The sequence below is a fragment of the Bos javanicus genome, chromosome 2, assembly GCF_032452875.1.
Source record: "Bos javanicus breed banteng chromosome 2, ARS-OSU_banteng_1.0, whole genome shotgun sequence".
Classification (NCBI taxonomy): Eukaryota; Metazoa; Chordata; class Mammalia; order Artiodactyla; family Bovidae; genus Bos; species Bos javanicus.
Window position 1 is genome coordinate 67,700,770 of NC_083869.1, and position 13,285 is coordinate 67,714,054.

At 37.2% G+C, this 13,285-nt stretch overlaps 1 protein-coding gene and 1 long non-coding RNA gene across 4 annotated transcripts in view; one reads left to right on the forward strand and one right to left on the reverse strand.

Annotated features, from left to right (window-relative positions):
• The window catches only part of DPP10 (dipeptidyl peptidase like 10), an 811,290-nt gene that overhangs the window by 678,502 nt on the left and 119,503 nt on the right, over window positions 1–13,285 (forward strand). For all 3 annotated transcript variants that reach the window (XM_061439625.1, XM_061439633.1, XM_061439629.1), the window contains exon 9: window positions 6,130–6,284. In XM_061439625.1, the coding sequence (XP_061295609.1) occupies window positions 6,130–6,284 (155 nt within the window). The remainder of the gene's footprint in view (window positions 1–6,129; window positions 6,285–13,285) is intronic.
• Window positions 5,598–7,948, reverse strand: LOC133261063 (uncharacterized). Its single transcript, XR_009741024.1, has 3 exons — window positions 7,850–7,948; window positions 6,416–6,538; window positions 5,598–5,978 (listed from the first exon to the last, which is right to left on the reverse strand). It is a non-coding gene; the product is annotated as an uncharacterized LOC133261063 (long non-coding RNA).

Below are 13,285 nucleotides of genomic sequence, written 5' to 3' on the forward strand. Positions count from 1 at the left end.
AAATGTATAAACTCAAATGGATAAAATCAGCTTACTTTTCAGAAATGTTAATCTGAACCCTATGATCATATATGAGTTAGTTTTCAGTGAATGCTTTGTGTTTAGGCTATATTTTTGAGTGTTTGTGATATAAAACAACATGTGTTGAAAACTCCATCTGCTCTGCAGTGAGATTTTCTAAATCAGTATAATAGAAACAATGAAATGGAATGGGATGCAATTTGTAAAATGCATTGTTTGTAAATAGTATGATATAATTACAGGAAGTTTAAATCCATGAGTAAAAGTCCCTCTGAGTTGCAATTAAAGAACTGCCTTGTCCAAGAGGACTTTTAAACAAATTCATATTAAAGATTTTTTTTTCATTTATCTCCTTTCTATTTGGTTAGCTTTATTTTTATACCTGAAGGAAGTCACATAACTCTTTGTACTACTTTGCTATTTTGGCATTTTTGTGAGGAGAAACTTTAGGCGTAAGTCACTCTAAAATAAATAAGAGCAGATAGTGTCTAGTTTCTATTGAATACTGCCCTCAAATTGGAGACCTTCTTTTCTTGGAAAATACTTGTGTATACATACTTCATTCTTGCCTGGAGAATCCCAGGGACCAGGAGCCTGGTGGGCTGTAGTCCATGGGGTCGCACAGAGTCGGACACGACTGAAGCGACTTAGCAGCAGCAGCAGCAGCATACATACTTCAGCACCCAGGACAGTACCTGTTTCTTAGAAACCCTGAGTGTTGATTTTGGGCAACACACTGTTATCTCTCTGTACCTACAAGTCTCATAAGACTTAAGGTTAAACACTCAATTGTCATTTAGCATGTTTTTTCTTCAGTGTGTTATGTAGATGACTCATGTCTCCTCATCTGAATTTTAAGTTATTTAAGTAAATCAGTGTCAGGATCACTACTGGAAAAAATAAAAAGTCACTATCAAAATAGTATTCAGCTTTATCTGTGAAGGAGCCATTTAAAAATGACAAGGAATATCCAACCTGGGACTAGTAATAATTCAGCTATTAAAATCTGAAGAGGTGTGGCAGCTGTTACTAGGACCTAGAAGGAGGGAAATGTGTGATTTTCACAGTTCTAGAAGCAGTAAGCTTTGGTTGAGGAACAGAGCCAGACCTACATGACTTCATGGGTGGGAACCAAAGGAATAAATGCCATGTACTAACTTCTTTTCTCTTTATTTGATTTGCCTGGTTTCATATTGGCCATACTTAGACTAGACACCATGGGAATACTCTTTTCCAGTGAAAAGGTTGTGGTGTCAAAATAAGAGCATACAAAGTCCCATCTGGTACTGTTTCATTGTAGAGTAATATTAGTCCAGTAATATTCCTGTATGAAATTGATAGCTACAGCCAAATACTTGTGTTCTTCATAGAAGATTTGGGGGTAAATGCCCCTATTAAGAAAAAAAAAAAACTTATCATAAGACTTTAATTGGTAATCAAAACACCTTCAACTATTCATTCTTTTTCCCCTTTATCTTCTGCCAGCATTTAGAATAGACAGGCTATTTACCTGGTGCATCAAATCAAGACTTTATTCCTGATGAATCTTATTCCTTTGCTTCCTCTTCTTAATTAGGTTGCAACCATTTTAGTTTTCCATTAAAATGGAAATTGCAGTATGGAAATGTAGAATTGGAAAATTAGATGGAATTATACCAGAGAATACTTGTGAATCTGCTAAATTCCAAATAGATTCTTCCTTGTCCTTTTTTTTTTTATAGTAAAGGCACATTATCTTCCTGGCAATGAGATTAATCCTTGGACCCAGCACAGTGACTTTTTTTTCTGTCAGTTTTTTTGCCCCCAGTCATACTGAGCCCAGAATGGTCAGAGAGAAATTTCAGTTTTCAATTCAAAGGAACAGAATTATGGCTTTGTTCCTTGTTGAGGCAATCCTCCTTTGGGCATGAGGATTTCTAAACCCACCAAGCGTATTATCATGAAAATAAGAAACAGAATGTGCCCAATGGATTACTGGTGTGATAGTGAAAGAGAACATTACACTTTTACCCCTTAACCTTGACCTATGCTTCCTAGTAATTCAGGAGGAACACAGAGCCTCCTCTGCTGTGGGTGTACTCAAGTGGACATTAAGTAGGACACTAATATCTGTAGGATAATATCCCAACTTCAGGAATATTTTCAAACAAATAGTGCCAAAATTGAGATAGGGCCGGCTGTTTTACTCTTCTGTCAAGCCAGGTATGTACAGCTAATGAGGGACATGATGAAATCATTGAATCCCATTTGAGCCCATTGCCCCTCTTTTTGCTATAAATAGTTACTGTTTGGAGGTGGCATAGTGTGAGTTATTGTGGCAATGGATAAGTTATTCTGTAAACCCATGAAGAGCGGTCCTGATAGGACTAAAGGCAGCAAATGCACAACCATACCTAGACCATGTGTCTATCTCTGTAAGAGCAGTGCTACCCCTTCTTCATGGAAGAGTTTCCATGTAGTCCACCTGTCATCAGGTAGTCAACTGGGTCTTCTGGTAAATAATGGCATGTGAAGAGTTTATTAATGATCACTATTATTGACAGGTCATGGTGGCGCACTGACATGCACTTGGTGGCCATACTGTGATTGGATCATTAAGAACCTCCTCTGCTATGGATATGCTCTGATCGACATTAAGCTGGACACTAGTATCTTCAAATGTTTATATTTTTACACCTTCTGACAAGTCCATACACTTACCTTTCCCTAGACTTCCTGTCACTAATTCTGTAATTTTACTTTTCTCTATCCCTGACCAGGTAGACTCTTTTATTTGTTCCTGTGCAGAAGTCTGGATGGCCCCATGCTTTAATCCAAGTCTCCTTCCACAAGAAGTGGAAAATATATATCTTGTTCAAAAGCCTTCCAGCTGGGGGAGTTTATGTTTGTTATAGTCTTTTAATATCACTCCTGAATCAGATTATAGTACAGTGAAGTGAAAGTTTCTCAGTCGTGTCTGACTCTTTGCAACCCCATGGACTTCTCTAGGCCAGAGTACTGGAGTGGGTAGCCTTTCTCTTCTCCAGGGGATCTTCCCAACCCAGGGATCGAACCCAGGCCTCCTGCATTGCAGGCAAATTCTATACCAGCTGTGCCACAAGGGAAGCAGAGCCTGTCTAATTCCAATGTGCTGAAGTACATCATGCAAACCTGCCCATAAACCAGGCTTGCATTTATTCCTCCTCTGCCAGTTTATGTTAGAAAACACACCCTGAGGCACAGATGTGAAATAGAAGAAAGAGGATAAAGTAGAGGATGCCTGTATATAGAGTTCACCTATATGTTCTGGTCTAGTTCTATATAAACCCCTTCTATCTTATAGTGGAATATAGCTGTATATGTTTAGTTTTGTGGTCACTGAATCAGATAGAAATCAGTTCATAACTGGTAGTTTGATTGCATTGTCACTTGGCATCCCATGGTCAGGCTTACCATAGCTCAATAGAGAGCTGCCTTTGAATTGGGGAATATTTATCAGCACAGGAGAAAATGGCCTTTCTGTAAACCTTGTAATGCCTGTGGTTCAACGGTCATATGGTAATTGTCAGGAGTTGCACACAAAATCAGTTTGCCATGGATGCTTATATCACTATCATATCTCTGGGTCACAAGGTGAAGATGGTAGGGAAGGTTGTACCATGGCCCTGATATGGTACACAACCTTCTCCTGCTCAGGTTCTACTCAGAACTGGCAGCTTTACAGGTTTAAGTGAAGTGAAAGTTGGTCAGTCATGTCTGCCTCTTTGTGACCCCATGGATTGTAGCTGCCAGGCTCCTCTGTCCATGAAATTCTCCAGGGAAAAATACTGGAATGTATCGCCATTTCCTTCTCTAGGGACCTTCCTGAACCAGGGATTGAACCTGGGTCTCCTGCATTGCAGGCAGATTCTTTACCATCTGAGTCACCAGGGAACCTGGGAGCAAAACCGGCCAACATGTGTGAATATGGGTTATGTTCTTCAAAATCCTGAGTCCAGGACCTCTACACATTTTTTTTTTAATTTTTAAAATTATGCAAATATGATGACACATTTACAGAAGAAAATACAGAACAAGGTTATATAGTTCCACTATATATAGCAATTAATTTTAAGTCAATAAACTAAGATTTTTAGTTGGAGTTTCAATATCAAGCTCTCAAAAATTAATAGAATGAAAGACAGAAAAGTAGAAGGATATAATAGATGTGAAAAAGCACTATGAACTAATTCAACATACTTAAGGTTTATATAATTTTCACACAATAGCAGCATACAAAATCTATTCAAGTTCCCATAGACTAAACCAACGGACAGTGGAACATATCCAGGAACATAAAACAAGATGCAAAAATTTCATGGTCTAAAGATATTGAAATCGTACAGAGTCTGTTCTCTTATCACTGTGGAATTATGTTAGAAATTAAGTGTAGGCCCTCTAAACTTTTAAAGAAATACAATCCAAATAAATCTTCTCTCACTTGATAAGAGATATCCTACTCTTCCCTAGGGATGCCAACTCATAAGCTTTACAGGAATTCATTTTATACTCTGCCTTTATGCAGAGCAGGTCTAGCTCCCTTGGATAGAGGTTGCCTCAGTCAGCAAGAAGATTTGTGGAAATTTTGAGGTTCAAAATCTTTAGCCATTGTAAAACTGGTTATTCATGAGACTGGTCCAAAAAGCATTGAGTGTGCTGCACACATCTACCTAAGCATTCTTATACTGTGTCAACTCCAAATACTTCCCCAGTACTGCTCTCAGCTCTAAAACCCATAGTTTGTGATTCAGCTCTGCAATACAACTTAGACCTTAGCCACATCTGCCCTTCCATCAGATGTGGGACCTCTCACCACAGAAGAGAGGAATACCAAAGTTGTTATGGCTACCTTTTGTGTTTTCCTGATTTAGTGGTCATGATTTCCATTTCTGTTTATCTCTATGTAATCCCTCTGAGGTCTCGTAAAAACTCACAGTCTTTACAGTTGCCCTTGCTGCAACAGCTGAGTGTCACAACCACTTGTCCTTCCAACACTTTTCCTCTCTAGCTGCATTTCATCCTATGTCATCACCAGTGACAATTGATTATTTGTGATTCCAAACCTCACTATGGACTATCTATGCTCCAGTTCCCCCAAGAAATTTTATTATCACATAAAAGATATACATATAGATAGACAGATATAGATTAACATCAACATATAGATGTAGATAGATACAGATACATCTCCAACCTAGTCTCAGAATCTAAATTTGAAGCTCTCTTTTCTGGGTCTTAAAAGGAAAAGAGTTAGCATATTCAATAATTTGAAAGGGGTTTATTTACAAAAAGATAAATAGCAGAACTATAATCTAGACTAATAGCAGCCAGGCAATGATGACCTCTATGGTAACAGAAGTGAGCCATTATCAGATACAAAAGGAGAAAATTGTGTAGATGAGGCTGCATTGATGGGAGAGTAGCATCATTTAACATACACAGCAACTCTTGGGTGATATTACAGGTCATAGTCAAGGGAATGCATATAGCCATTTCACTCGTCTTCTTATAATGTCTTGCCAAAGGACCAGAATGGCCATACTCTAGAGTGCATGGGAGCTCTTTTGATAGAGTTCATACAAGTTAATTTCCTGGGCCAGAAATCAGATATATTAATGTGGATAGTGGATCTTGGGTCACACAAAAGGTATGTAGTATATTTTTATTTCCTTAGAGTTTAAAATAGTTTAATCTGCAGGGTATTCAACTAGTTTGATGATAAGAGGATGGAAATGTGACTGAATGCAAATATGAATGATGACACAGATATGGTTAGTGTCATATTTCAGTCTTCAACTACTCTTCTCCTCTTCTTATTCCTTTTACTTCCATTGTACTTTCACCTCTGTTCAAATTGCTGGCAATCCACAAAATCCTAACTTCACTGCTTTCTTCTTTCCTTCCTTTGCCTCTGGTTTTCCTGAGACTGAAAGGGTAACCTGAAAATAGAGAATTCTCCATGAAATTGAATCAAGTCCACCACACTGTGTAGAAAATATTTATGTACAATGGAGATTTCAAGGACAGACATTTGTGGGTCAATGAGCCCACATCTACAGTTGGTTTCAAACTAACACTCATTTATTCTAGAGGAACTTCTGCATTCTCACATCGCCCACTGGTGGTCACCAGATGGAGAAAGGCTCGCCTTCCTAATGATAAATGATTCCTTGGTGCCTAACATGGTTATCCCTCGGTTTACTGGAGCTTTGTATCCCAAAGGAAAGCAGTATCCATATCCTAAGGTAAGTCCTGTGGGAATGCTAGCTTGTTCTCCTTCTCTCTGCACCAGTGAGTTGATCAATAGTATTCTTGGTTCAGAAACAAGTTGTCTTGGGAGAATTAAAGAAACCCCCTTACTTGTCGACAGACTTACAATTTTAAGAGCACGCGATAGTCTATCCACTGTGTTTGCATAGGCACAGGTGAAGATGATTCAAGATTGCAGGAGCTTCTGCTTCATTTCTTTCCCTTTGATGCTCTCAGTCTTTATCTCTCACTTTCACAGTTAAAAAGAGAGTGAGAAAACATAAGTCAGCACTGATGCCAGGGCAAAGGTTTCTCCAAGGTATATTCTGTGAGTTGTTTATCACAGTCAAATAAGCTGGGAATTCTCAGTTAATAAAAACATCTAGTTTTTTTCAGATGATTTCTCAGAGCAGTTAATATACTGTATGCTAATGTGTATTATAAATCTCATATAAAAAGTAGACTAAGCATAAAGGATCTCCAGTAAGGAATAGACTAAACATAAAGAATCACCAATAAAGAATAGACTAAGCCTAGAGAATTTATTAGTGTTAATATTAACATCAGTATTCTTTTGGCAGAGCATACTCTGGAACATACTTTATAAAATGCTGGGCAGAGCCATAGTCAGGCATAGCTGGAATAGCTGGAATTGTTATATTGTGTGAAGTGAATATGGAACTCTTGCCCAGATAGCAAAACTATTTTTTCTATGAGTAGCACAATTTCTCTTATTCCTAACGCTAAGTCCACAGGCCCTGACTCCACCAATCCATTCTTGCCATATCCTCTGTGAAAACAAACTGATACTGAAGAACAAATAATGGATATCTTTTTAAGGAGTGATAGTGAGTTCTCATGATGAAAATTTATTATAAGTATTTTTCTTCAAAAGTGTTTAAATATTTTAATGTGATGTAAAGTCGCTCAGTCGTGTCCGACTCCTTGCTACTTCATGGACTGTAGCCTACCAGGCTCCTCCGTCCATGGGATTTTCCAGGCAAGAATATGGAGTGGGTTGCCATTTCCATCTCCAACCTTTGCATCTTTCATGAAACTAGAAAGAAGTCGTATTCAGCATGGAGGTTTAGAAAAATCCCGCTCTTCTTCTGATACCCTGAAGTCAGCCTTGGTCAACCACAGAGTATATGCTCAGTAACAAGGTCATAAATCAATTTGCCTTTTGAGTCTCTTGGTATATTTTTATTCAGCAAAGCTACTTTTAAGTGTTGGGTAAGGCCTCTGAAAGCAGGCTGCAGAAACATCTGGAGTGTATTGGCTTTTCTCTTATATGTCATTTTTAATTAATCTCATTCTTGCTTTAAAGCTAATTTTCCCCATGTTTACAAAAAAAAAGAAAAAGTGAGGTAGCCCTAGACATTAGTCATGTAAAGAAGTCTTATAGAAAACTTTTAAATTCCAGTTTACACATTTTAACTTTTAAGGAGGTAAGAGGCGGCTGTTGATTTTATTTAGAAGCTGTTTTTAAGCCATTTCTTTAGTGAGTTGTACTTTGTGTTTACAAAGTACAATAGATTGTACCTTTAAATGTATGCATTACCTTAACTGCTATGCAGAGTACTAGAAAAATTATGCATCACATGCATTCTTTACTTCTGCAATGAAGGTGTGGACGGTAGGAAGGGGAGGTGACTGCTGATATTCCTGTCATCCACAAGACTCCTGGGGACAGGAGGAAGGAAAGGAGTGAATATTAAGAGGGATGAGAAGACTATTTGCTCATGGAGAGTCTGTGCTTTCTCTCTCCCCATCCCATCTTCCTTCCAGTAGGCTGTAATATCAGTGTGACTGACTGGCAGCTATGGAAGGCAGCAGGATTGAGAAGAATCTGATTCCACCATTCTGAAATATCATTTTTAGGCCATTTTCTGGGCATAGATCTGAAAACACATATACTCAATGCTCCTCAGGAAAATATGGCAGTTTGACCTAGCAACAAAATAATTATATCTCCCAAGGCGTTTTTATGGTACTTCATGTAAAATCTTTATGTCTTCTCCAGTTGTGGATTTACCCATATTTTATGGATGACAGCTTATGCCAGTATAACATACCTGCACCTTTATTTTTACCAGAAAAAAAGTGAAAAGACTTCTGAAATAGATTCTCATCCCATTGGATTTACTTATAATGAAAGTTCACCTGACCATGTAAATACAAAATGAATAATAGGTCTTTGTTGTGGAAACAACATGTCAATAGGCAGGACAGTCACTCAGGATGTTCAGTGTGCACTACATGAAGGGCATAAAGTCAAATCTGGGGAAGGGGCCACTTTCTGTAATTAATTTCCCAAGAGAAGTGGGGATTTTAGGATTCACAGAAAAGCCATATGTCATAGCTGCATCGTCAAGTTGCCTTCTCTGTTACAGACTTGGTGCTTGAACTTGGACATTCCTAGGCCTTAAAATTTTATTGTCTGTGGCAAACAAATGGAAATATAAAAACATTTGAGAAAATCTAAATAAGTTAGCAGTAAATCAGAAGATTCTGTGTTGACAAACCTAGACAATGTATTGTTATTTATGTTATCATTTAATTAATATTTTTTAATAGTAAGTAGGCATAAAATAAAAATAATGTTTATGTATTAATTGGGTAAATCATGTATGCTAATAATATGCTATATATTTTCATAGAGACATTTCACTTTTTTTCTTTATTTGGCCCTCTTCACAATTGCCTCTGGTTTACAAATGGGCAAAATAAGGCTCTAAAAGGCTATGTCCTTTTATAAAAGTCATAGTTATTTTGAGAACAGAGAAATAACTCAAATTTATTGATTCTGTCTCTCTCTCTGTAAAACTACCAGAGGTTAACTTGTATCTCAGAAGATGTAGCTAGAATCAAAATATCGCCTTGTCAAGTTAACTAATAGATGTGGAGCTCTGGTGGCTCCATTAAGTACAAATGACTCAGCTCTGTATGAGTAACTTTCATAGACAGCATCAAACATGTTACGTGTGCGTGCTCAGTCGCTCTGGTTCTGTCCAACTGTATGTGACCCAGCAGACTGTAGCCCAACAGGCTCCTCTGCCCTTGGGATTCTACAGACAAGAATACTGGAATGAGTTGCCATACCCTCCTCCAGGGGATCTTCCCGACCCAGGGATCAAATCCACATCTCCTGTCTTACAGTGGATTATTTACCACTGAGCCACCAGAGAAGCCCCACATATGCTATATATGTAATAAACGATATATCTCCAGGGGATCAACCTGTGCTTCTTGCATCTCCTGCATTGGCAGGCAGATTCTTGACCACTAGCACCACCTGGGAAGCCTCATATCTAATGCATGATGTGTGTTACATAATAAAGGTCCTGAGTGTATTCATAACTACCGTTGCTGCTGCTGCTGCTAAGTCGCTTCAGTCATGTCCAACTCTGTGAGACCCCATAGACGGCAGCCCACAAGGCTCCCCCATCCCTGGGATTCTCTAGGCAAGAATACTGGAGTGGGTTGACATTTCCTTCTCCAATGCATGAAAGTGAAGTCAAAGTGAAGTCGTTCAGTTGTGTCCGACTCTTAACGACCCCATGGACTGCAGCCTACCAGGGTCCTCCGTCCATGGGATTTTCCAGGCAAGAGTACTGGAGTAGGGTGCCATTGCCTTCTCCATAACTACCGTTAAGGAGTATTAAAAATAAAGACAAGACATATAGTGGCCAAAGAGAAAGAGTTCCAAGTCCTCAGGTGGTTGTCACTAGAAATATCTGCAGATACTTAAGGCAACAGAGCTCGAAGAAACTAGTTTTGGGTTTTCATCCTGTTCTCAGAATAAACTTCAGTATCATTTTGAGTCTATTACTGGAATTTTCAAAATCTCATTATTTTCTACTCTGGTTTAAAAAAGAAATGTTTGTTAATTTTTCCACTAACAAATATGTTATTTTGATTTGCTTTTACTTATGCAATAAACTTTCAAAAAGTTGTCCTTTAGACTTTTCAGTAACGCATAGAATTCACACTAAATTGTGCTTCAAATTAAACTAGATTAAAATGAGTGCAGCAAATACCCAATGTGGTCAGATTTCTAATGAAATACTTACACTAAACAAATATATTTGTATTTTACTTAATTCAGCATGATTCAGAACTCATAAAATACCCTATCATTAGCAATTCAGCACAAAAAAGATACACAATTATATCTTAATAACCTCAGGTTAATCTTCTTAATTAAAACATTATCTCGTTTAATGACAATTTGGTTGCCAGTAAAATAAGGTTAATTATTATTGAGGCTTGTGTTTCAGAATCATAGAGGGAGGATTCTGTGGATTTTCAGTCTTTGTAGCAAATTAACTATAAAAGCCCAATAGATGAATCCTCTAATTTGCAAACTATTGAAGCAATTCAAATATTAAAAGGTACAAGTGAATTTGCAATGTGCACTTAATTTCAAAACTCCATGGGAAGAAATCAAATTGAGATTATAGAATTCTAAACAGCTGAATTTTAGAAACAGCTTAATGTTTGGTTTTGGCCACATGGAAGCTAACTGGAATACCAGTTATCCTTACAGTCTTATAGATCAGAAAAAAAAAAAAAACTGCCTTAATATATGGTAATTACCATGTATATTTTCAACAAAGTATGTCATAGAATTATGCATCATTGATGAGTTCACAAAAACTGATCAGATTTAATGTAATTTGTCATTGTCTTTAATCAGTTTACTGAAAGATTAAAAAATATAAACAGAGTAAAAAAAACTAGAAAAATCAGTGTCTAACCATTATATTTAATTCATGAGTTAGTTATTTAAGTAAATGTATACTATTTTGGGCACCTTTGTAAATCATCATTTTTGTTAGTCCATATAACAAAAGTATGAGATGGTTGTTTTCCACAGAAACAAAATCTATTTTGACTCAAAACTTCTGTGACATATTCTCAGAAAAACATTGTCTCATTTTTGATAATCAAATAAAATAATACTTCAGAATCTTTCATGTCCTATACAATGTCCATATCCAGTAAATAACAGTCAAAATTTGAACCCAGACTTCTCTGATTTGTAAACTGAACCAGTTCTCAAAATGTAGCCCTTTTACTAGCAGTATCAGCCACATCTGGGAAATTATTTGAAGTGCAAATTCTCACATCCCATCCAAACATTAGAAATGCTGCAGGTGGAGCTCAGCAATCATAGGTTTAATAAGCTTTCCAGGACCTCTGGATGATTTTCATGAAAGTTCACCTTTAATAACTGCTGAGCAGGAATATGTATCTATATGTAGATATGCACATATTAATATATAAGTATTTTGTTAACATTTGCATACTAATTATAATTATCCAGAAATCTTGTTAAAGGCCAGGTTCTTAGATCCACACCCCAAGATTCTTATTCTGAGTATGAATATAGGTCCAGTTGGGGCCATGAATTTGTGTTTATAAAATTCTCATTTATTCTGCTGGCTAATGAACAGCATTTTGAATGACATTGCAAAATACTGTGTCCCCACCCTAAATTTTAGCATATTTGATCAAGCTAAAGAAATGATTAGACTCAAAAAATACAGAGAAAGACCAATACTTTCAGGGCAGAACATGGCAGTTTAATTACAACAAAAGTGATGTGAAAAAGTTACTAAGGGAGGAAGAAGGGTATATTGCTCAAGACAGAGGAACCTAGGCACTGGAGCGTTTCAGAATAAAAAGCTTTACAAAATTTGGCACCAGAGGCTTCTCTGTGAGGCAAGTTCATTGCTTATTTTCCAGGAAGGCCTTTATCATATGAACCATTTTCATAATCTCTGTTTATGGTCACCACATTTCTAAAATGAAAGTTTTTCCAGACTCCTTTCTTTGGATCAAACTCCTGACTTGTGTGTGATACACTTCCACAGATGTACTAGTCAGTTTTTTTAAATGAAGACTGTCTTTTTTCAGAGCAGTTTAAGATTCACAACAAACTTGAGAGGAAGGAAAATATTTGTGCCCTATATAACCCCTTTTTGCCACTCAACATCCCCCACTAGTGGGTTTGATACAACTGATGAAACCCCATTGACACATTGTAATCACCCGAAGTCCAGAGTTTGCATTATGGTTCAACCTTGGTTCATGTATTCTATGAATTTGGACAGATGTGTAATGAAAGATACAGAGTATTTTTCTCTGCTCTACAAATCCTGTTTCTTCATCTATTCATCCCTCCTTCCTCCCCTCCATGCTCCTTATTTTTAATAAGTTAACAAGATATTCTTGAGGAGCTATTACTGATTGTTGGTGGAACACATCATGTTGCTTCTGGTCCTAATTTAATTCTGGATTTTGTTAGTACCAATTCCTTGAATGTGAATCTTCATTATCTTTAAATCAGCGCTATTATTCTCCTTTGGTTTTTACCAGGTCTTTTAATTCAGCTCACTTTTAATTTCCTTGTCCTTTGTATATCTCACGTGGTCTTCTCTTCACAAAGCAGCTAGACCACAATGATGGTGATGTGTTTTTTAGAAACACATTGAGCTACAAGTAGTCAGTTGATTCTATTATTTATTCACACAAACATTCTTTCATTCATTCATCCAACATACTTGCGATACATTGATTTAAGTTCCCAGGTCTGCTCCCTAAAAGTTCACAGTATATTTTAAAAACTTAGATGATGATTGCCTAGGAATGAACTGAAGCATAACTAGAGCAGTTAAGAGCATCCTGGGGTTAAATACTGGCTCCCTTAGTTATTGGATGCTTCCCCTTGAACAATTTCCTTAGCTTCTCCATCTGGGAAATGGTTTTAAATAGATCTTAGGACTGTAGTAGGAACATACAATAAGATAATGCATGTGGTGCTTTAACACACATGAGGAGCCAGAAACATACTAACTGCTATACAGCCTAGTTACTATTTCACAAATTTTGGTTTGATAGACTCAAATTACAGTTTCTTACCACTGTCTTTCTAGTCTTCAAGCTAGGTGCATAGTGAGGGCAATCTGCTCCATACTACATCCTACGGGAA